Source organism: Nelumbo lutea, chromosome 2, assembly GCF_056320005.1.
Source record: "Nelumbo lutea isolate HS-2025 chromosome 2, American lotus-T2T, whole genome shotgun sequence".
NCBI lineage: Eukaryota > Viridiplantae > Streptophyta > Magnoliopsida > Proteales > Nelumbonaceae > Nelumbo > Nelumbo lutea.
The window spans coordinates 11,105,301-11,130,187 of NC_142685.1; the positions used below are offsets into that span (position 1 = coordinate 11,105,301).

The 24,887-nt window shown below is 39.6% G+C and overlaps 1 protein-coding gene across 1 annotated transcript; it reads right to left on the bottom strand.

Moving 5' to 3' along the window:
- Positions 1 to 1,207: 1,207 nt before the first annotated feature.
- LOC148868539 (Outer membrane OMP85 family protein) lies at positions 1,208 to 24,230 on the bottom strand. The gene is made up of 4 exons (XM_088970795.1): positions 23,641 to 24,230; positions 21,810 to 22,295; positions 1,971 to 2,486; positions 1,208 to 1,681 (listed from the first exon to the last, which is right to left on the bottom strand). The coding sequence occupies exons 1-4, from the start codon at positions 24,154 to 24,156 to the stop codon at positions 1,598 to 1,600; spliced, it is 1,602 nt and encodes a 533-aa protein (XP_088826921.1). The 5' UTR covers positions 24,157 to 24,230; the 3' UTR covers positions 1,208 to 1,597.
- Positions 24,231 to 24,887: the final 657 nt, after the last annotated feature.

Below are 24,887 nucleotides of genomic sequence, written 5' to 3' on the forward strand. Positions count from 1 at the left end.
AAAAGTTGCAAATTTTCAAAACGTTGTAAGAACTGGACATAAAATTGTAGAAAATTTCAAAAACGTTGTAAAAACTGGTAGACAAAAGCAGAAATTTGTAATATATATTGCCAACGAACACCAGAAATCAATATCAATATAAATAACAAATTTTTAAAATCCAGAACCTATCAATAACTTCCTCAAAGATCCAAGTTTCCTTATCAGTGTCTTGCAATGATCGGCTATCAGACCACCATTTTCACTTGTTTTATATTGCCTTTTGAAGCCAATATCATCATCCTTGCCTTCATATTCGTCTTTGTTAACAGATTCTTCTCCGTATAGGCGTATACAACCTAAATCTTTTGCTTCGGAGGGGCTCGGCATTTGAGTGTTCTCTGAACATTGGAAATTAAGAAACGAAGACAAAGCGGAAGAAGAAATTATCATCGGAGGTGATTTCCTCTGCTCTCCACCTCTTGGGGTTTCCACTCCAATGCGTCAATGCTATATTCATGGACAACGTTGACAAAGCCAGCGACCTCCTTTAAATCTCATTATCTCAGAACTTGCCTCTGGTTCATCACCATTCACCAGAATGAGTCGCAGCATACTCTGCCGAAGATCTACAAGCTCGAATCATCAGCTCTGGTCTCGGTATCTACTCTCCTCTCAATATCAAAACCCAAACCTCATCTCGAATCATCAGCTCAAATCCCCAATATTGGGTCATCGATCGAGCTTGAGGCCACCGGACAGCATCTCTCTAACTTCACTCTCTTGGTCTACCATTTGATTTATACACATTGCTTCAATGCAACTGGCAAGGTGAAGTCAGGATTCAGGAACTATGGATAGAAATTAGAAATGAAGAAAAAAAAATCAAATAGATCATAGCAGCACCCCACACTGTACCCCACATGCACATCTCAGCGTGCATTGGTAACATCTCCTGTACTTGTCTTTCGGAGATGCTTCCAATACATGATTGGACGTGCTGTGGGACGTCCTGTGGGGCATCAATGTGAACTCATTTTCAAATCCCAATGGGTACTCTCGATTCAACTCACTTTGACCCTTTTCCTTTGACCTTAATGGGTAAAATAGGTTGGGGTTAAAATTGCCAGCCCATTGCCAAGTGGATCCACTTGTGTCATGCCATAAGGGATTTGACGATCTGGTGAAGGATTAGCAATTTTTATAACAAATTAACCATAAATATATAAAAAATGCAGCCATACAGGCTAGCAAAAACTATTTCCATTCAAAACTAGCAACGATTGTGGACATTAGACCCGTGACTCCTCCATCCATCCACTTTTCAAACAGGATACATGCCTGTATCTTATGTATTTTGTATTATTGCATCTTTGTGTTCGCCTCCTAAAAAAACATCTGAAGAACTTCAAACTTTGTCTCAAGTAGAATTGCCATCAGGGTATTCAAAGCCCCAGTGATGATAGAGCAAAATGCTGGATGGTCTAAAAGTAGGGCAATCGGCAATTAGACAGCAGTCACCAAATTGAGAAAAATATCTGTTTGCCTAGAATAAGAATCTGTATAGCAAACATAAGAAAGGCTGCTCTGCAAACATGAAACTTTAGAAGTACAGCTTCTACAATGGAGAGGAAAAGCTAAACTGCACTCCTGTCTTCCCATGGTCATGCTCTAGTTGTCTCAGTATGTAGCAGTAGTTTATCTGAAAACAAAATTAAGTACTGTTAGAATATTGCAGGAGTTTAATAAGAAGAAAAGAATAGTTCAAAACTTTATTCTTTCTTATTTTATTCCTTTTTTGGAAAATCGAAACGAACACAAATTGTTTAGAATGGTTCAAGATATTGCAGGTCAGGTCCATCACAATAAGGGCCCAACCGCCGGAATCCATACTTCAAAAGCAGCAGGGTACTTTGGAGTGCATGAAGATGGCATGTTCCTATCATCAGCTTTACTAAATTGAATAGAAAGATCTGAAGGCAAATACATACCTCCATGCGGAACAACTTGGTGGGGACAATAATGCCAACTCCTGCAGAGCTTCGGAAAGACTCTCCAAACTTACGAAATGAAAAAGTTCGGAACTCATTCTCTGTTAATTTAGTGAGATTTCCGGCACATGCAAATAGGTGTCCATGGATGCCAGCTTCTCTGAACACCCTCAATGGAAGATTGAAAGAAAGGTCTGCAAAGGCCATAATGGCAAGGTCACCTCCTAGGGCGTCCCTTCTAGGGGAGGTAGCCGAACTCTCACTGTCAGACTTGTCAATAACTGACCTTCTTGGTTCAGTTGGACCAAGTCCCCTACACTTGAATCCCAACAATGTTGTTGGCCCTCCCAAGGTGCATATTGGAGAAGAATGACCACCTAAGAAAAATCTCTCAGGTAGAGGAGAAGGCATGTCAAGGAAACCACTTCCCCATGGAAAAATAACACCCGCAGAGATTCCGAAGTTAAGTGCTGCATTGTAAAAGCCCAATGGGAAAGCATAACGAAGGTCAACCTCCTGTTCAGAATATGCAAAGGAAGCAAGATTATTGAATAATATTTTGTTGAACAAAAAAGAAAAATATATGCCCAAGGGACACGGATCATGCTCACAGAATAACAAAACAGACTAATTCATTATCAAAGAAAAAAAAAAAAAAGCTAATGAATTATGTCAAGTTACCCAAAAAACAGAATTACAAGAAGTAATAATATTATAGAACAAAATATATATTTTTAGTAACAACTTTAGCAGATGTCAACAGCCAGAATAGATCTGATAGAAGAAGCATGGAGAAAATGGGACCAAAGTTATGGAAAGCTCTCGCAACAGCAAGGTTGTCACCTCATGGTACATTGGAACCAGGAAAATAATTGAGTTTTTAAGACTTCTAACCAATGCTGAAATTATAAATTATTCAGCATCCACAAAAAAAATACATTCATGCAATTTCTGCAATAATGTTGAAATATTGAAATTAATAGTTTTAAAATGCTTGGATAGGATGTATTACCAAAGTTCAATATGAAATTCGTTGTTATTTAATGAAGAAAATTGTTATTTTTCAATTCCTAGGCCTGTTGGCTTTCATTGCCTAGGCAACACCTAGGCAACCACTAGGTGCTCTGTTATCACCTAAAAGTACCAATATGCCTTGACAACCTATGAGTTGTGGGTTCTTTGTTCATCTAAAACACTGTTTAATAGCAATTAGGTAAGAAACAGTCAAACCTAGTTAATGAATTGAAGAGATAAGAGATCTTGCATAAATTGTACTCCATCTTCAATTACAGTCTGCAATTGGTTTCTTGGGAAATCTTGTTCTTCTTTAACTTCATTTCTGAAAGATTGCCCCATGTGGACTTTACTGACTGGATGAATCATAGCTTTGTTAGCACAGATATGCTTTGCTGTCTGAACTTTAGGTAATCTCCAGCAATGATCATCAACATGGGGAAAGACTTGGTTACCAGAGGTTTGAGCCAGAAAGTAAACCAAGTATGCAAGTCTTTCAGTTGTTGTACCTGTAGTTGGACAAGGATAAGACTTAACAGTTGATCAAGTCATCCCTGTTCTAGCCACTCATTGGAAATGATGATTACAATGAATGCTTCAATATCTCTCAACAGCTGATCAATTCGTCCCTGTTATTACATACTGTCAAATCTATTTTCATAAATTGCACTTATGATAAATCATTTGGAAACAGCCTCTCTGTGTAACTGCAGGGATAAGGCAATTATAGATCTAAACAACCCACAAGCCTTGAATTATGTGCAAGTTCATGACCAAGGCAGACCCCAAAATCATCAAAGAAGCTCATGATCAATTCCTCCCAGAGTAGGTGCTTTTTGCTGGGAAGCTATTCTAGAAAAGTGTAATACTTGTGCCCTATTTCAAAAGAAAAGGCCTAATTGGTGTTTATCCCCGCACTGGTGCATTTTATGTAAGAAGAACGGTGAGAGCTGTTATCACTTATTAGTTTCTTGCCCCTTTATATCAGAAATCCGGTGTTGGCTTTTTCTCTTTTTGGTTGCAGGTGGCCCTCCCCTTCAAGTGTGCAGACTTTGTTTAACTCTACATGAGGGGTTTAAAAAAGAGAGGTAAAATCTTGTGGAGATGTGTTAGAGCAACTGCATGCTGGACAGTGTGGGAGGAAAGAAATCAAAGAACTTTTCATGAAAAAGAAAAAAACAAGGAAACCATCATTGAATTAATATATGTTAGGGTGGTTCACTAGGTCAAGTCTATGAAGCTCTTTGAAGGTTATTCAGCGGGAGATATCATTAGAAAATGGAAAGAAGTGGCTTGGTCTGCTCCCTTGATTACTTCCCCCAGTCCAGCTTGGACTCCTCCAGCTTTGGGGTTCACCAAATTGAACTTTGATGGCAGCAGCGAAGGAAATCCAGGCCCTTCAGGTATAGGTGGAGTGTTCAGGGATGAAGAAGGTCGAATTATTGCCATGTTTTCAGGACCTATAGGTTGGGGGGATTCACTGAGAGCTGAAATTTTGGCAGTTCTGGAAGGGATTAAAAGAGCCCAGCAGCTGAAAATCAGTAAACTGTTGATGGGAGGCAACTCTAGGCTGGCTGTTAACTCGCTGCATAAGGAAGATTTTAGTCTGTGGAAGTTCTCAAATGAAAAAAATAAATAAATAACCAGCTAACTCAAAACTTGCAAATTCAGGTTCAGTGGGCCAAGAGGAGTGCTAATTAGGGGTGGGAAGAGCAAATCTTTTTTGGCCATTGTTGTAATCTGATCTATAATGTTAGGGAGGGTTAAGAGTTTTTACCCCTCCCTTCCTATTGTATATTTCTATCATCTTTTTTCTTAATAAAAGTTGCTGTTATTGATCAAAAATAAATAAATAAAAAGAAGCTCATGATCAACCTATACAAGGAAATGCTCCTAGGGGATTGCATACACCAGAAATGTATGTGGATGAATTTAATGATGAAGAGTTTGGTGAGTTTATCCTTAGAGGACAAAGTGGTGATAGACAAACTTGAACTCATGTGCATCATTTTTTTCTGTTTCTGCATAGAAATTTCACCATCTCTACTAATTCTGGTAAAAAATGTAAACTCTTATATTTGGGGATTGGTTGGAAATTTGGAATGTCCAACAGCTGTACTGAAGTTCAACTTCAAATAGTGATTAATGAATATCCTTTGCTGCTCCCTAAAAAAAAAACATCTCTACTATCATCCTCTCTCTCTTTTTTAACTTATGCCTTATTTTATCGGGGGTGCTTTTTAATATCTGCTTTTATTTTCTTCTACCATGATCCAGCAAATGTCAAAGTTTTTATTAGATAACCACCCTTGTTGAAACAGTTCATTTTGGTTTCTAATATGGAGTTTTCCATGACTTGCAGAAGGGTCCAAGCAATGTCTTAAAACACGGAGGCGTGATGCAAGGCATTCCACTACCTCCCGAACACAAAGAGGCATAAGCCTACTTAAGAGGAGGGGATGAGGAGGAAGGAGGATTTCATTTTTTCTTTATTTTTAATAAAAATCTTTTATATTGAGAAGAATGAAGATGCATATCACTAGTTAAAAGAGGGGGGATCTTGTCGAAGTGGAAGCAAGCGAGCCGGAGTGGAGCAAGACCCCCCCCCCCAACACACAAAAAAAAAAAGACAAATTGGGCTGCAAAGGGGGGCTGGGGGGGTCTAGGGGGTGAAGCCCCCCAGCCGAAGGGGTCCAAGGGCTTAGTCCCTAACCCACTTTCTTCTCCTTATCTTTTCTTTCCTTCCCTTTCCTTTTCTTTCTTTTTCTTTCCCTTCCCTTTCTTTCCTTTCCTTTTTTTTCTTTTTTCTTTGTTTTTTTCTATCTTTTTACATGGGGTGCGCATAAGGTGCATGAGGCGTACGCCTCTAGCATGCCTCATGAAAAAAGCATATGAGGCGTACACCTCAGAGGTGTCAGCGCCTCTGACAATACGCCTCAGGGTGTTTTGGGGGTGCCTCACCTGGAGGCACACCTCCAGGCGTATGCTTCCCATGCCTTTTAAAACAATGGGTCCAAGTACCTGGTTAACCATCCTAGCCATCCTAATTGATCATGTTTTCCAAATATTGTGTTGGGAAAGCAGCTTCTCTTGGGCTTTTTTCTTAAAAGTATAAAAAATAAAATAAAAAATTCATCCAAGCCTACAAGTCCAACAATTTACACCCACAAGTTGGCTTTCCAAAGTGAGCCATAGCCATAGGAAGGAATACAGAAGTAAATTCATCTTGCTAATTCAACTAGATGACACATGACAGATTGTGTCATTTGTTTTGTTGAGAAAAGGTAATTTTATCTACACCTGTTCCTGGCACTATAATATATATTTCCTGCAAAGGAGAAGACATAAATCATCATGGGGGAGAGGCCCCCTCTGCTCCCCTCCCCCTGGCCAGAAATGATTACCTCTTTAATGAAATTTTATAAATTCTAGCTTTTTCAAGAAGTAAAAGTTTGGTGGCCAATAAAGTGGCAACCAGCATTTCTGTTGTTGCCTTTTCGTGATCATGCTAGGGCATTCTCCAGAAACGGCATGCTGCACCTTAATCCGAGTGTAGTTTAAATGGGCAAGGATTTGCTAGGATGGTCCCCATAAGTGACCTGCTGTGATGTCCAATAAGCATGGGTTCCCGCATAATTCTGGACGAGCGTGGGTAAAGAAGCTAGTCCAAGAAACATGACTTCATTTAGCCACTTGGGATGCAAAAACATTAAGGCTTTGTTTGGTTTTTAGGATGGGGATGAGAAAAATGGAATATTCCAAAAATATTCCCTTTTCTCATATTTGTTTTGAGGGAAAGAAAGGGATGGGATGAGAAAAAGGTGGGATGTGAGATCCCAAAATCGTGGATTCAAGGTTGCACCAAAACAGTGCGATCCCGGTGGGAAAACTTGAGTTTCCATCTCCTTCCTCCCTCTCGCATGTCTTGTCCATTTGGCTCCCTTTGAGAAAGCCGTTGATTGATGAACGTGATCCCAATCCTCCGTCGCCTTCCTCGTCCGAAGCTGACGAACTTGAAGGGTTACTACCCGGTACTTACTATGTTTGGACACCAAAACCGGTTCAAGCGTCGCCGGCGAGATGTAAGAAGAGCAACTTTGAGAAGCCCGAGGTTTCGAAGGAAAGGAGAAACTCTACTGATGTCAAGGTAGATGGAAAATCAAAAGCCAAGCGAGTCACCGACGCAGTATCGGCTCATGAAATTCACTACGTGAAAAATAAAGCATTTAAGGAGGGAGATCGGCGGAAATCATATCTTCCATACAGGCCCGGTCTCGTTGGGTTCTTTGCTAATGTGAACGGGTTAAGTAGAACTCTTCACTCATTCTAAATTCTAATCTCTCTCCCCTATTTTCATTTTTTTCCGACTGCTTTTTTGGTTATTTTATTTTTTTTATTTATATTTTTCTATAAGTAATTAGTAGTGGATAGATGGAAGTTTGATCAGGTATCCAACTGTGTTCTCTTTGATTTCCTTTCCTGGAGTTTGTAAATTTCAGCGACTTAAGTCAAATTTTGCCTCTATCTTTTTCTTTCTTAATTTTCCTCTCACAATCAAGAACAATTTTTTTTGTTTGTGTGAAAACTTCCTTCGTGATAAGCCAAGAGGAAGAAGGAAAATTGTAAATTCTTAGAAACTACTGAAATTGGAATCCTTTCATTGTAGTCATCGCATGACTCGCCTTTGTTCGTCTCGAACGAAGGAGGAAGGTGAGCAGTGCCATTTCAGAGGTGGGAGATGAAGGGGGTAGTCGTCGCCTAACTCACCTCTGTTTGTCTCGAACGAAGGAGGAAGGTGAACAGTGCCATTTCAGTCCCCTTTTACACTTTCCCATCCCATCCCATCTATTCCCATCCCACCTAAATCTTCCCACAAACTAAACAGAGCCTAATAGGAAAAACTATGAAGTTAGTACACACTATGAAGAGAAGGGTTAATATGGCATGCCAATAATAAACTAAACGGAAGGTAAAAAAGTTACAAATTATGGCATATTGGAGAGGTGAATAATAGAAATGGTGCAGCGACAATAGTAGATAAGGATCTAAAAAATGAAATTCTAAATGTTAAAAGACTTGGGGTAAAATAATTTTAATTACACTTGTTTTATGTGAGGAAATCATTAACACAATTAGTGTTTATGCACCTCAAGTGGGTTTAGAAGAAAACATTAAAAGGCAATTTCAAAAAAACTTAGAAGGATTAATTCAAGAAATTCAAAATGAAGCGAAGATTTTTATAGGAGGAGACTTAAATGGGCATGTAGGAAAAAAAAGTGTATGATATGATATGGTACATGGAAAATTTGGGTTTAGGAAAGGAATGAATTTGGAGGCATAATATTAGATTTTGCAATAGCTTATGATATGGAAATTTTAAACACCTTTTTTCCAAAAGAATGATGAACACTTAATAACATTTACAAGTGAACCAAACATAAGTCAAATTGATTTTTTTCCTTACTAGGAGAATAAAATGAATGATGTGTAAAGATTGCAAAATCGTTCCAAGAGAAAGTTTAACAACACAACATAAATTAATGGTGGGAGATGTGCACACTAGAAAATGGAAGAGAAATAGGGAAGAAAACAGGTGTCCAAGAATTAGGTGGGAATACTTAAAAGGAGAAAAACTAGATCAATTTAGAAACAAGTTGATAATAGAAGGGAACTAGAATTTAGATGGAAAGATTAATGATATTTGGCTTGAAATGGCAAACAACGTAAAGAAAGTAGCAAAATGGGTCTTAGACAAATTTAAAGGAAATGGAAAAGTATTAGAGGTTTCAAATATAAGCATATTAAAACAAGCACATTAAAAAGAATGGGAAAAAGCTAAAAATGCAGAAAAATGGGAAAAATATAAAACCATAAGAAAAGAAGTCAAAAAAAAGTGAATGAAGCTAAATGAAGGCCCTAGTGGGAAGTTTTATTGGGGGTTTACAGGAGGAATTCAGGTAGAAGTGAGGGCTCTTCAACCCATCATTGTGGTAGTTGTAGCTAGTTTAGCCCGATTACATGAAGATCCATTGAACAGACAAAGAAGGAATTAACAAACATCTAGGCCCAATACTCAAAACTCCCCTACCCAAAGCCAGATTCCACCCTAGGGAAGACCACTACCAATACCACCACCCTCAGTACTAGTTTAAAGCTACCTTGGGTTAAGATGCAAGACCACAAAGAACAGGGCCTCTGCTATAATTATGATGATTGTAAACAATAGCATCTATTCTTTCTGCAGACAAAAGTGATGATGCGGGGGAGGAATGGGTGAACCAGACCGAGACCATGACTATAGAACCTAGTGAAGAGGCCCCTGAAATTTCCCTTCATGCTCTCATGGGGTCCACATCACCCAAGACCATGCGCATACCTAGTGTTATTTAAGGGAGATCAATGGCAATTTTGTTTGATAGCAGCTCGACACTTAACTTTATAACCGACTAGTTGGCCAGGTAGATTGGCCTCTAGATTCAACCCGTTGAACCATTCCGAGTAGTCGAGTACACATGGCGAATGGAAGCCACCTATGCTGTGAGGGCCTATGTAAGAGGGCCGAGTTGAAGATTCAACAGAACTGGTTGTGGATTGACCTCCATCCTTTGGACTTTAGGGTGTTGGGAATTCAATGGTTGAGCCAACTTGGCCTAGTTATTTGCAATTGGAAGAATTTAACCATGGATTTTACTCTAGGAAAACAAACATATCAATTGCAAGGGCATCAACCCGACCCACCCAAATAGGAGAGTATCCAAGCAGTTCTGAAGTGCTTCCACCATCATGATCCCCCTATCCTGCTATATATGGGCCCAGATCTCTCTGGCCCAACTTTACAAGATGAGCCCAATGACCCAATGCCTTGTGACTCAGACCTTCAACGGTTGTTGGCAAACTACAAGGAGGTGTTTACAAAGCCCGTGGGCCTTCCCCCACCCTGGGCCCGTGACCACATGATTCCCATCGTACCTGACACCAGTCCCAATAACGTACGCCCATACTTGTAATCCCAATTCCAATGGGTCAAAATTGAGAAGACAACGGCAAAACTGCTGGACAAGGGACTAATCCAACCCAGCTCCAGCTATTACTCCACCCCCATGCTCCTTGTGAAAAGATGACTCATGGCAATTCTATGTAGACTATCAGGCTCTGAACCACATCACGGTAAAAGATCATTTTCCCGAACCTGTGATTCATGAACTTTTTGATGAGTTAAAATCTGTTGTGTTTTTCTCCAAATTGGATTTGCATTCAGGTTATCATCAAATCTAGATCCACCCAAATGATGCCTATAAGGTGGCTTCTGTACTCACAACGGTCATTACAAGTTCCTCGCTATGTTGTTTAGGCTCATAAATGCCCCATCCATATTCCAATCTCTGATGAACGACGTATTCCAGCCATTCCAGTCTACAGTTGTGATTGGCTTTCCCATTTGAAGCACTTATAATTGACTTTGGAGACTCTCAAGAAGCACTAATTATGCAAGAGCTGAAGAGTCAAAATTGGAATTTTATGAAATTTCATGTGTTTATGTTTACAATTTCAGAGTCATTGCATAAGTAGGATTAGAGTTATTGAGTCTTCTTTGAATTGAAATAGGATATGACAACTTAGATTGAGTCCTACTAGGACTATTGAGTCTAATAAAAATTATAAGACTATTATGAGTTTGACTCCTATGATTATTATGAGTTTAGAGTCTATAAATATGTATGGACGTTTTACACAAAAGGCAATGAAGTTTATTGAGTTTTCTTCAGCTTATGCTAGCTATGGTGAGTGATTCCCATGCCCTAGAGTGATTTTAGGCACCCAATGAGTGATTCCATGTATTTTCTCTCTTCTTTCTCTCCCTATTTTCTCTCTTTTTCCTTCAAGAAGTTATTACAGCCATCAACCATAAAATTCTCATCCAAGATGATCATTCAACATTCTCTAAGGACTAGAACTGAGCTGGTCCTACATCAACCAATTATATGCCAAACCTTCCAAATTCCTCTTCGGCAAGACTCGAGTGAACTACCTCGTTTATATTGTGCAAAAAGGCCGCATCAAAGCTAACCTGGAAATGATAGCAGCTATGAAAAATTGGCCCAAGTGCACAACTGTTGAGAGCCTGAGGGAGTTTCTTGGACTCAGAGGCTATTACAAGCGGTTCATCGGTGAGTATGGGTTGTTAGCCAAGCCTCTGACCCAACTATTGAAGAAGAATTCCTTCTCTTAGAACGAGCAGACCTAGTAGGCCTTTAAGGCCCTCAAAGAAGTTGTCTCAAACCCACACATGCTTGTCTTACTTGACTTTTCACAGGAATTTGTCATAGAGTGTGATGCCTCTAAGACCGGGCTGGGGGTGGTCCTCATGGAGCATGGCCAACCTGTGGCTTTTTTATGCTAAGCCCTATCCTCTCAGGCCCAGCTCAAGTCCACATATGATAAAGAGTTTATGGTTCTGGTGCTCTCAGCCCAAAAGTGGTGCTCTTATTTACTAGGTCGACCCTTTACCATTCAGATGGACCACCAAAGCCTTAAACACTTGTTGCAGCAGCCTGTGCATAGCCCCAAGCAACAACGATGGCTTTACAAGTTGTTGGGATTTGACTTTAAGGTGGAATACAAGCTCAGGCCCTCAAACAGAGCATCCAATGCACTATCTAGAGTTCATGAATTGTCTCTCTTGGCCGAGTCCAGGCCCATCGTCCCACTTCTAGCCCAGCTCAAGGAAGAGGCTCAAACAAATGCCCAACTAGCCCAAATTCATAATAAGATTCAGGCAGGGTCAGCTACTATCCCCGGGTATTCCCTAGTGGTTGATGACATTTTTTACAAGGGACACTTGGTGATATCCCCTACTTCCAGTACACATATCATAATTGCTTAAGGTATTCCATGAGACCCCCATGGGGGGACCATTATGGGACCCTCGCCCATTCCCAACAAGGTATGGGGTGATCTTACAATGGATTTTATAACTGAAATTCCCACTTCAACTAGAAAATCTATCATTCTCATGGTGGTAGACCAGCTAACTAAGTAGAGCCATTTTGTTGCCTTGGCCCACCCATTTACAGCAGCCCAAGTTACTCATATTTTCACTCAAGAAGTCACTCGGTTGCATGGTATCCCCCAGTCCATCTTGACAGACAGAGATCCTACTTTTATGAGTCGTTTCTTGGCAAGAGTACTTCAAGATACAAGGGACATCCCAATTGCACTCTACCAGTTGCCACCCTCAAACCAATGGCCAATTGGAGGTGGTCAACCAATGTTTGGAGACTTACCTTAAATGTTTCACTGGTGAGAAGCCCAAGCAGTGGACCAAGTGGCTCCCATGAGCTGAATCTTGGTACAACTCTACCTTCCATGCCTCCACAGGGATGACCCCATTCAAGGCCTTATATGGGCAGGAGCCTCCTCCCATCCTTCCCTATGAGAAAGGAACAAGTTAGCCAAAGTAGAGGACCAACTCAATCTCAGCAATCAAGTGTTGCATTCCCTTAAAGAGCATTTGAGTAGGGCCCAACAATACATGAAGGCCCACTATGACCAGAAGCACAATTTTTTAGAGTTCGCAGTGATTGGGTTTTCCTTAAACTCCAGCTGTATCGACAACAATCAGTAGCCAAATGGCCATGGCCCAAGTTTAGCCCATGATTTTTCGGCCCATTTCGCATCATTGGAGTAGGGGAAGTTGCCTATCGCCTGGATTTCCACCCTTCCTCTAAACTCCACCACATGTTCTATATCACCACATTACCAGAATTCACAGATGATGGAGTCATTTAGATGGAGCCCCAAAAGGCCCTAGACCTACGATGGCTCAAGAAGGGGAAACATATTAAGGAGATTTTGGTCACCTAGAAGAACATGTCGGTTAAAGATGCCACGTGGGAAGACCTGGAGTCCAGCAAAATTCCCCAACCTCAACCTTGAGGACTAGGTTGAAATTGAGGAGGGGCAAGTTGCTAAGGCCCCAGTCCATGCTAATATTGCTAACCCAGGCTCAAGCCATCGTGAAGTTCATGATCCATCTGAGCCAACCCATCACCTTTCCCCACCCCAGAGACCACCTGTCAGATATGTATACATCCTTAAGACACGTAAGGAAAATTAGTTACAATGGAGGTAATGGAACACATGCACAAGTAAAAAAGGTAAATAATGATTGGGGTAGGGCATCAACCCTTCAGAAAATATCTCGTCTTCTTCTTGTGGAGGCTAGGGCTCCCTCAAATCAGCCCCTGCAGTGAGCAGTAACTCACCACACAACCTTCTATTCATGGGTCCAACTTCATCTTAAAACCATTTGTCATATGGCAACCAGAAGCCTTCTTTGGAGGAATCTTTTAATATGAAATATTGAAACTTTGAGAAGCTCCTACCACTAGGAAGAAGCTCCCGTACAAAAACAGTAATAGAGCTAACATGGACTGTAGAAGTGAACATATAATTCAAAGACTCCATTATTAATGCAGGATGTAACAAGTCAGATCTGGGAATTTTTATTTTTTTTATATCTTTTTTGCCCTTCCATGTGGTAGAGGGGGTTTTGTCATAGTACTTCAGTAGCTATTTTCTGATTATAGGACGTGTTCCTAGTTAGATTAGGAGTTTGTTTTCCTAATTGTAGGAGAAGTTGGTTTCCCTTTAGACTAGGAGTTTGTTGTACTAATTGGAATAAGAGTTATGATAGCAAACCAAAATTATGTTAGTTAGGGACATAGTTATAAAGTAGGATTTGTTTTATTCCTAATCCCAAGTCAAAGCCATAGTCCCTAGCCAACTAGTTTCTCACTATCTAGCTTGTTAGCAGCGTTTTTCAGTTGGTTTTTGAATAGAAAAATAATGGAAAAGGGTTGACCAACCTTCCTGTTTTGGCCTATAAATATCTGTAAGGCCATTTTCTATTTTGACATCAAATAATAAAATGTGAGTATATTCTATTTATAATATGAACTCATTCCAATTTTTTTGGTTGTGTTGATTCCTTCAAGAAGATACTAGTGGATAATTTCTAATAATTTATCTAGTAGATTATTCATAGAGAAGCTTAGGTGTTAATTCCTAGTTTTTTATAGATAACGATAATTTCATAGAGTATATAAAATAGAATATTTAGTTATTTACATAGATGTCAAGAATCCCTGTGATTATGTAGCTCAGGACACCTATACATATCTATACACTGAAGTGTTACTGTTGCAACCCTTTTCCACCTGACCCCCAAATAATTGCCCTCGGTCTCGGTTTACCCCTTGGTTTGGTAAGAGTATCAGTCATCCCATTGGCTGATATTTGTACCCATTTTACACTTATAACTGTTTTCCTTTTCAGCATTTTAACCTCGTTCATGATATTCTTGTACAGCCATGGGTTCAGCTCCTAATTTTGAGTCATTTAGTTGCTTGAATCTCCTATATTTCTATAATTATGTTCCTTAGGCCTTGCAATGCTGCTGATAGTTCTTCTTTTATTGAGCTTCCCTGCCCTATCAGTCCTGAATATATGGTCAGTATGAGTACAGTCCCTAAAGGGTCCACCAATACCTAATGGACCTAGACTGCCCCCACTTACATCCATTGAAGTTCAGATTTATCACATTTCTCTCAAGTAGTGCTCAAAGTGAGACTGCAGTTCTATCTATTGAGGAATTTGCCACCCAGTGCCAGCATCTTATGATGTCCTCAATGGAGAAAGAGTCAAAGTGCCTAACTGTTTGACCCATTAAACTACCCTTGCTATGATGCTTTTGGTAATAGCATTTTTGGACCTTGCCTTTCCACAAACAATCTTTGGTTCTTTTCTTCCCGAATAGACCATAGTATTGTTTACTCTCTTGCATCTCCAAAGCAACTTATTTCCCTCTTATCATTGATGGACAGAAGAAAGTAGATTCAAAGAGGTCTACCACATCCAATGGAGAAGTCAACCTGCACCCATAAAGAGCAAACAACCATTCCCAAATTCCAAAAACAAAAAAGCATGATATCAGCAAGTGATAGGTAGCTTCCCCACTTGCATTACAAAGGGTACAGATGTGAGGAGATAAACGCCAGCTCAGTCTTTTCCTCTGAAGATGCTCAAAAATATTAATTTTCAAATGAAAAGCCTCTCAACAAAAGACCCTCACCTCAGGTAACACTACTCTATACCAAATCTTTTTCACTGAGAAAGTCTTGGGGGTGAAGAGAGAGAGAGAGAGAGAGAGAGAGAGAGAGAGGAGGGAGGGAGAATCCAACACAGCAAATAAATAGGAACAAGAGAACGAGACTGAAGGGGTGGGGATCTAAATCATACCATCAGATTTTTACAGATCAAGAAAGATCCCACCTAAATAATTGAACAAATTTAAAACCAAGGATACCTCTAACTCCCTCAAATCCCTTGTAAAACTAAAATTCTAATCAGTACCAAATGACAATAATTAAGCCAGTTAAGAGATAGCTCTAAATTTGAAAGAGGACAAGGAGTACTTACCATAAGCATCACTGCTACACCATATCACTTGTTATAAAGATAGGTAGGTAAACATTTAGTTCACATAGTGTAAAATAGTAGAATACCTTCTTGCAGCCCAAGTATGCCATTACTTGAAAAGTTTTGAGCATATCACTTGTTATAAAGATAGGTATGTACCATTTAGTTCACATAGTGTAAAATAGTAGAATACCTTCTTGCAGCGCAAGTATGCCATTACTTGAAAAGTTTTGGGTTGGTTCTCTAGAATTTTCAATTTTAAGGAAGAAAGGTTTTTTCTAGGTGTTGCTTATGTTACTTATAGGTTATATTATATATTCTTTTTAAATGCGAAATTTTTATCATATTTTCAAATTTGCAATTTATTTAATGCCGGTGCTTGCTAACCTAGCTTTGTTTTGGTCCATGATACAAAATGTGCCTGAAGGTAGTGAACTTAGTCCTAGTAAAACAATGACACAATGTTGCACAATATACAATAGTCAATGCACACATGCATTTTAATCGAATCTTCTATCAGTTTCTTATAATATAAGGATAGAATACTTTACTAATTGAATATGTATAAGAGGATACTCAAGACATCTCAATTAAATATAAGATAATTAAGTACATGAAAGATCATTGAGCATGTTGTCATGTGCATAGAGTCTAGCTTGATTAATTGAGTATGCCAATCATATATATCAAATCAATTAATTAAGAATGGCGTGTTATGCCTTATTTCATTCAAGTATTCTGCTAAATGCACTGGTTATGCAAATTCAATTAATTGTGTGAAATATTTAATGCTTGATGTCATATCATAAATTCATGATTGCCTAGGTATTTTTTATCAGTAAAGTGACTAAGCATATAGTGACACCTAGATTCCCGGGCTGTCACCTAGGTTCACCTAGCAGCCTTGACGGCCTTACTATTGTATATTTGGTCATATAAAATATACAACATAGAAAAAGATTTTTACCTAAGACAAGTTGATTCATTCTAAGCTCCATACCAATTACCAAAGCAATTTTAGGTAAACAAGCTGTTCTCAAGTTTGGCCTTACCCTTGGCCAGAAACTTGAACTCGACATAATGCCTTGGTGTGACAAGCTCACAAGCAAGCTGAGCTCGCTATGTCTGCAGATAGACCTACCTAAGGTGCTCCCTCATAAATGCCAGTAATATGCCTTCTTCTTGCTTAAAATCAAATAAGTACAAAAGAAAATGCTTCTTTTCCAGAACATTGCTGCAGTGTCTAAACCAGACCTCGTAGGTAGGTTATAGATAAAATAGTAGACTAGTAGAGAACTTATGGTAACAAGAAGACTAAATTGTAATGAAAAAGAAGTCAGGAAAACAAAAATAGTTGCCTCAGCCTTCAATATATTCTAATCATAATTTCTTAATGAACAATTTATTAAAATGAAATTAAGTTGAAATTCTAGCACGCATGCATGGATGATGGATATCACATCTAACATAGCAACAGATATTGAAGTTTTCAGAAATCATCACCTAATCCTCATCCCAACTATATGGTTTTGGCTACAGGATTCCAATTTCACCATTTTGTTCTCTTCAGTGTCATATCCATCGTTAAATTATGGACACTTAAATCATTCCTTATTACTTCCACCAAGTCCCTTTTTTGTCTGCCTTAGCTCTTCTAACCCCCATTAATGAAGTTTTTTTCAGAAATGTGGTGAAGAATTTTTTTAAACTGATATGATGCTAAAATTCAGTAGAAAAATTAGGATGGATTAAGAAGATTTTACTTATAACCACTAATAGCAGCATAGTTCTATCATATACTATAAAAAGCAAATCACTGAACCACTCTCTAAGAATTAGCTACTTGAGCAATTCAAATGTGTATTTTTAACTAATGTGTTGTGATGAGTAATTGGCGTATGGGCCTGCTGGAGTCATTAAGTGTGTTTTGTTTTATTATCTTTTTTGCTGCTGTTAGTTATGTTATTGGGCCATGGTTCTTGGGCTCAATACTCCTTTTAAGTTTTTTTATAAGTAAAAAGAAATTTTTATTAAAAGAAGGAACAGAATACAAACATCACAAGGTGTTAAGGTAACACCCAAATTAACTACAGCAAGGCAAGAAGACCATCAACCACAAACAAGGCAAAAATTGATACAAGCTATCCAGATCAAGATAACCTCAGTCATCTCCTTCGAACACTTCTTGCCCATCACCTTCCTTGTTCCATGCCTCTCCTCCTTCCCCTGCTATGGAGTTCTTCAATCTCTCTTCCTTTTTGCTCCTTTCAAATACTTCAAAGGGCCTTCTAGCAAACTCCTCTCCACCCCAAAAGAATAGGCCTAAGCTTTTGCCAACTCTAACACTCCTGTCCACCAAATTCTCAATCCTTGCTTTTCCCCCTTTCACCTCCATACTAACTGAAACTCCCCAGAACTCATTTCTAAGTTTCGACCACCCTCCTCCTTATCCTCTGGCCCAGGCCTCATCTCCATACTATCATCAAGAGATTACATCATCCGCACCTTTTCCCCAGCTGAACCTTGAGGCACTACTCCCCACCCCTCTGACACCTTCTTCTTCAAACCTTTGGTTTTTTATCCTTTTTTTTTCTCATAGACTCCCATGCATTTTACAATTACTAATGTTAGAACACCAGTGGGAGAGACTTCAGATTTTACAGCGACTATGGCTCTTCACCAAGGTTCAGCACTTAGGCTGCATTTGCCATTCCTTATTTTATGGACTTATCTCCTTTTTGCAGTTAAAAACTTGGTGTTCATAGGGGCATTTTAACAGGAAAAAGGAGATAAGTCCTTAAAATAAGGAATGCCAAATGCAGCCTTACCCCTTATCTATTTGCACCAATCATAGATGATTTTTTTTATCAGACCAATCATAGATGAATTGACTAAACATATTCAGGGGGAAGTTCCATGGTGCATGTTGTCTGCAGATGACATTGTTTTAATTGATGAAACTAATGAAGGATTAAATGCAAAATTAAGCTTATGGACAAATGCCTTAGAAACAAAGAGGTTTTAAAATATGTAGGACTAAAATAGAGCATATGACATGTAAATTTAGTAATAATGGGCGGAGTGTTGGGTAGTCAACAAACAACATGTCCAGAAAATGAATGTGGTAGAAATGCAAATGCTAAGATGGATGAGTGGAAAAACTAGAAAGGATAAGATTAAGAATGAAGTTATGTAGGAACCTAGGAGTAGCTCCAAAAGGTGATAAAACGAGAGAGAGTAGACTAAGATGGTTTGGGCACGTGCATAGAAAACCACCAATTATGCCAGTTAGAAGAAGTGATTTATTACACATTGGTGGGGCTAGAAGATCTTAGGGGTAGACCAAAAGGGGGATGGGTAGAAGTAGTAAGAAACGATTTAAGCACTAATAATTTAACAATGAATATGGATTTAAATAGAACGGATTGGCAAAACAGGATTCATGCAGCCAACCGCGTGTACTTGGGATAAGGCATGGATGATGATGATGATGACGACTCTCTTATATTTATCAAGCAAGCCTCAATTAAACCATCTTTCAACCTTGAAAAAACTTTTGAAACATGAAAAATATTGGATTTCCTTAAGTCTCTCGCTTTCTTCAACACCTCCAAAGCAACGGCCTCACCTTCCTTGCAACTTTTCTTCTTAGGCCTAAGTCAACTCCAAGCCTATTGGGACTTCAATTTTTAAGTATTCATCACCTCCTTCGTATATTCTATCCTCACCTTTTTTGCCCAATACCTCAACAAGGTAGGCAACCTCCAGATTCTTACCTTTGACCCCTTCAATGGTCTCTCCTACTTGCATCCTTTATTTCCTTTCCCTACTCTCCCTCTATCCTTGTGACATCCTCCTCCAACATAATCACCTTCCCCTCCTGTAATGGGTCAGGGTACACCTCTACAGCCAAAGAACCAAAATGAATCACCTTAACCACCTACAGGAACAGCTCTGCCCTCTCCCTCTCTAAGCTCCCGTCGCCCTGTAATCCTAGCTCACCCTTGTCTTTTGCAGCAGTCAAGATAACAGATCCCTTCCCGATCACCTTGGGCAGCCTCACCCTTCAGATCTTCAATCTTTTTTCGATTACTATTGAATATGGTAACCAACCAAAGCCAATTTTCATCCTTTCCCAAACAAAGTGGTGTAAGTACATGTAGAGCATCATCATAGAACTTGCGATGAGGATCATAATGACAGAAAAGCAACCACCATAGTACATGCGATGAAATCTGTGTCCATTGCCAAAGGAAAAAAAACCACACTGTCAGTGACCGAATTTGCAGGACCTTGTAATCACCTAGACCACATAAGACCTGCGATGATGCCTCCAATGAGCCTATTGATCTCCTTATCAGTAGGGATATCACCCAAAAGAAATAAATGCAAAGATGTGCACTCCGATTACAGAGTTAAACATCACAGTTTGGACAACGATTTATGTGCCATCACATTCACCAAATCCCTCAACTTAACCTGACATGAAGAACAACCACACTATCAAGAAACAAAATCACAGGACCTCGTAATCACCCAGACCACATAAGACCTGCAATGACGCTTATGATGAGCATGTTGATCTCCTTATAAGTAGGGATATCACCTAGAAGAAATAACTGCAAAGATGTGCACTGTGATGACAGTGATAAACATCACAGCTTGGCCAACGATTTATGTGTCATCGCATTCACCAAATTCCTTAACTTAACCTGGCATCGCAGGATGCCATTAAAATAGTAGCGAAGCCAGCCCACCTGCAATATTGCATATTGACTCTTAGGCACTTGTATCCTTGTACACAAGAGCCTCGTCCCACGTGACTACGAGTAAGCTCTCAAAAGGGTCGTAGCTATAAGTGTGCACACGTGAGAACTCTAGAGACAGGGAATCCTAATCCTCAGAGATTCTCATGGGCATGTGGCGAAACCCTGAAGATGCTTACCCGTTATGAATTTAACAAATCATAACTGCCTTTCTGAGACAGGATTTTTTTTTTTTTGATAATTGAAGAGGAATTTTATTAAGAAAATATGAGAACTGTAACAAGCATCCCACTGGGAGGGACAAGGTGTGACCTCCCTTAAAAAGTGAAAAATCACATAGCACTATGGATAAAGATTACAAGGTATCCCAATACAAATGGTTCCTTCAAAACCCCTTCTCTGAGACAGGAAAGTTTCCCCCTGTCATTTTCATGTCTCCCTTTATAGCCACATCCATTCCTCTATAAATAAAAGAGGCCCAAAGCCCTCCACATGAGATCATCTTGAGAGTACAGAAAGAGCCCTAGCTTCCTAGCCTTCTACTTCCCACTACTCTACTACACCTCAGCCATCCTTTGTCTTTCAGGGAGACCCCCTTTGTAGCCTTACCACCCAACTTACACGTGGAATTTACTTTCTCGTCTCCTTCGCTTAAGGAACTTGAGTTTAGAGCACCTTCCCTTGAAAACCTTCAACCTATTAGGTTGGTAAGTCCTCTTATCAAACCTAGACTTTAAGTTTAAAATGCGGGCCACATTCCCACACCCATTAACATCATTAACTGACTGCATCCCTTCAGGAGCCACAAATAACCACCCCTTCTTGCTTTCTTGAGCTTCCAAACCTACCACACAATCAGCTCCCATATGGCTCTTCATTAAAACCTATTTGCAACCAAAATTACCTCTTTTTCCCTTAAGCTCTCACCCCCATTAGCCAGATAGGGTTGCCAATAGAGGGCATAATTGTACTTTTATGTACTTTCAATCTTAAACTTTATAATCAGTTAGGGTCGGCCAGAGAGAATAATTCTGCCACCTCATTCATTCCATTCTTCTTCTAACACTTGCAGGTTGGCAAACATGATAGGTATGTGATTTTACATCTTTATAGTCAGAAATCTAGAATACATGCATTAGCCAAATTGTTGTGCATCAGTCTCATCAAAATTATCCCTTTTATGTTTATAAATATAAATATATCATGTTATATTATACAGTATAATGTTCTTATCCACTTTCTAGGCCTAAAAGAAGATAATTGTACAATAATCCAAAAGTCTATAATCTAGGATCCAATATGCAAGTTCAAGCAATAAAAAAACAAAAGCTCACAGTTTGGGCATACTCTGTTTTTGATGAAAAAGGCATATCTAGTAAAAAAATAAAAGATTCCTCTGCCTATAATAATTCTTTACATGAGGATACCCTTGTCTTTTCACAAGAGTATTCTTCAATATTACACAAGGATGTGCCTCATGTGCTCAAATCACCACCAAATAACAGAAGTTGGAGAATCTTATTATACAATTCTTGCAGGAAGGGAGATACATAAAAAATAAAAGGAGGAGGATGTTAACCTGGCGTAAAAATCGTAAGCTCCGACTATCAGGTGAAAGGCCACCAATCTGAGACGTGGAAACCAAAGCATATCCCTGAGTTGGCCTCAAAGGCGAGTCTCTCCTATCAAGTTTAAATGTGTACTTTAGAGATGAGATCAAACTATGTCCAAGCAGCTTCCTTATTGATTTAGAGGACATTTGCGATGGATCTGTTAAAGTACGCCATGTAAGATTGAAAGCCAGATCATGATGCCTGGTAGAAAGCAAGCCAACAGATAGGCCCAATAAGCGTTCTTTGTAGGAAGAGACCTTCAACCAATCCTGGGAGAGTAGTGAAATGCGAGCTACTACAGGAGTTATTAGTCCTTTGAATCTGGGCAAGGACAAACCAGCACTTACTTCTGACGTTTGGTCCCAGCCATATGCCCAGGAACCATCCCAAATATCACCATACCCAAACAAGTTTTTCAATTTGAGTGATCCTTCAAGTGACCAAGACCTAGCCTACAAAAGCATGTTTGCAACTTCAAAAACCATTTGAGGATAACCCGATAACTCAAAAACAAGTACACAATAAAGAGTATCACAAGACAATGTTCAATGAACTTTCTTAATCAGAATCAGATGTCTCAAATCCCTAATTCTACTCATACAAAATAAATGCATGTTTACATTAATGTGGCTCATGTTTACATCTTAGATGGGTTTATATCCATTGCACAAATTCAGAAGGAACCAGCACAACACATGTGATCTGCTTTTGCTTTCCTTAACAAGGAAAAAAATACATATTATCTAAAAGAAAAAGATTTGCAAAAAAAAATGGATCCAACAAGGTCAATGCTCCACTGATTTGGAGATCAAGGGTATAATGCAACCAAAAGGTACAGTTCATTCAGAAATTTGCAAGATTGTTCTCCAGTAATGTCAATTCATATTTATTTTTTTTTTTTATAACAAAAGAAAAGATATTTCAATAAAATGAAAAAGTAATCTGATTACATCCCAATAAGGTGTTAAGGCAACACCTTCAAGAAATAGCATGACTACTCATAGATACAATGAGAAATACAAGTTTGCAACTCAAGTACTTCTAAAATTTCACCGCTAATTCTGTCGTAGCAACTTGTGTGAAGTCTGGAAGGACCAGCACCCAATCAACAATTAAGCTCAATTTATATTTACAGAAAGCAAACAATTTCAGCAGGATGTGAAAACCATCCAAAGTCTTGCACTTGATGAATTTCGTGTAGGTTCTGAACCTATGTTACATGGATTTGGAGGTAATGGAATATCAAATTTACAGTAAAAATTCAAGTAATCCAAGTGCCATAGTTCTGAACACCTCTCAACTATTACGCTAGTTGCAAGCGGATATTTTACCCAATTTTGATTGGACAGCCTTTCACCTTCTCTCCTTGGATTCATTTTATATAGCCACCACCTCTTCTTTCTACAAGATCTTATCCTTAACATGACATAGTTGCCCAATGTCATATTGAATCCCGTGGTAGTTTCCCAGAGTTATTCTGGCGTTTCTTAATTTTCTTAATGGTCTACATAGAGGAATCTGTGTGGCAGCAAGATGAGCTTTTCTTCCTTGTGTTAGATGTAAACTAACTTAAAGAGAAAATAGCATTCCCATCATTCAAGATAAAATTCGTGGGATAAACGACAATTACAATGCCCCAATCAACTTACCAAACACCCAGTAATTTAGTTTGGATTGCTCACTCAACGACTACCACCCATATTTATCGAAAATCAGAAGAATCCCACAATTTAGCCCAAATAAAAATAGAACCCTGAAAACAATGTGGGGGAAGAATACAAGAAGAAATAGCGGTACCTCTGGCTTGGAGAACATTCCGATGCTTCCAGTGAGGGGATTCTCGGCCTCCACGACCTCGACGATGATATTGGCAGTTCCGGGTAGCTCAGGTGGCCCGGAGTCAAGCGTAATGTTAACGGAATCGAATATTTCGAGCCTCTGAAGGCGTGCATTGGCGATGGTAGCGGCTTGCAGGAGCTCTTGCATAGAGGTTGCGTTCTTGAGGACTTCAACTTCAGCTTCGATAAGAGAGTCCTTGGTCTTGGCGTTGCCCTTGATCAAGACGTCATGAACTCGAAGGGTTACTCGTTCCCTTGATAAGCGATGGAGCAGATTGTTCAATTTGTTTCTCTCCGAAAGTAACCTTGATTCATCGCTTACTCGATCTTCCACCACCTCCTCTTCCTCTTCTTCTTCTTCTTCTTCTTCAAACTCTTCATCTTCGTCATCTTCGCTATTTGGGGCTTCTTCGTCGTCTTCGTTGATTGGGTTGCCTGCGATTGGTTTCGGTTGCTCTTCTACTGCGGTCGCCATGTGCAAGTGAGTGAAGAAACGCGAGGTCGGAACTCGGAAGGTAACCAGGTGAAAGGGCGTGTATGCAAATATTGAATGACGGGTGCGTGTAACCTCTTAGCTCAATTAGAGATTGGCACGTAGGGGATGCAAGCAGCCGGGTTAGGTCGGGTTCCTAACCCAAACCGAGTCGTTGAACCCAGTTTGGGCTTGAATTGGTTTCGATATAAGGGCAACTTTTGGAGTTTAATATCAATGAAATTAATATATTTAAAAAAAATAAAAATAGGTTAACTTCTTTAAAATAATATAATAAAGGGCAAAAACACTCTTCATCTTCTTCTTTTTGCCATTTATTCACCAGAAATGTCGCTGCCTCCAGCCACCTTCGCCTCCGGCAACATTGCCGAAGGTGGCTGGAGGCAGAGGTGGCGGCGACAGAGCTGGTGGTCATTCCTCTACCCGCCGCCGCCGCTACCTCTATCTCCACCCATCTTCGGCAACGTTGCTAGAGGTGGCATTGGATAGAGGAATGACCACTAGCACCGTCGCCACCACCTCTGCCTCCGACTACCTCCAACAACGTTGTCGGAGGCGAAGGTGGGCGGGGGCAGCGGACAGCGGTGGCGGGTATTAACGAGTGGCAGAGGATGACGGCTCTGGTGAACAAATGGCAAGAATAAGAAGATGAACAATGTTTTTGCCCTTTATTGATATTGTTTTTAAAAGGTTAACCTATTTTTAAAATTTTT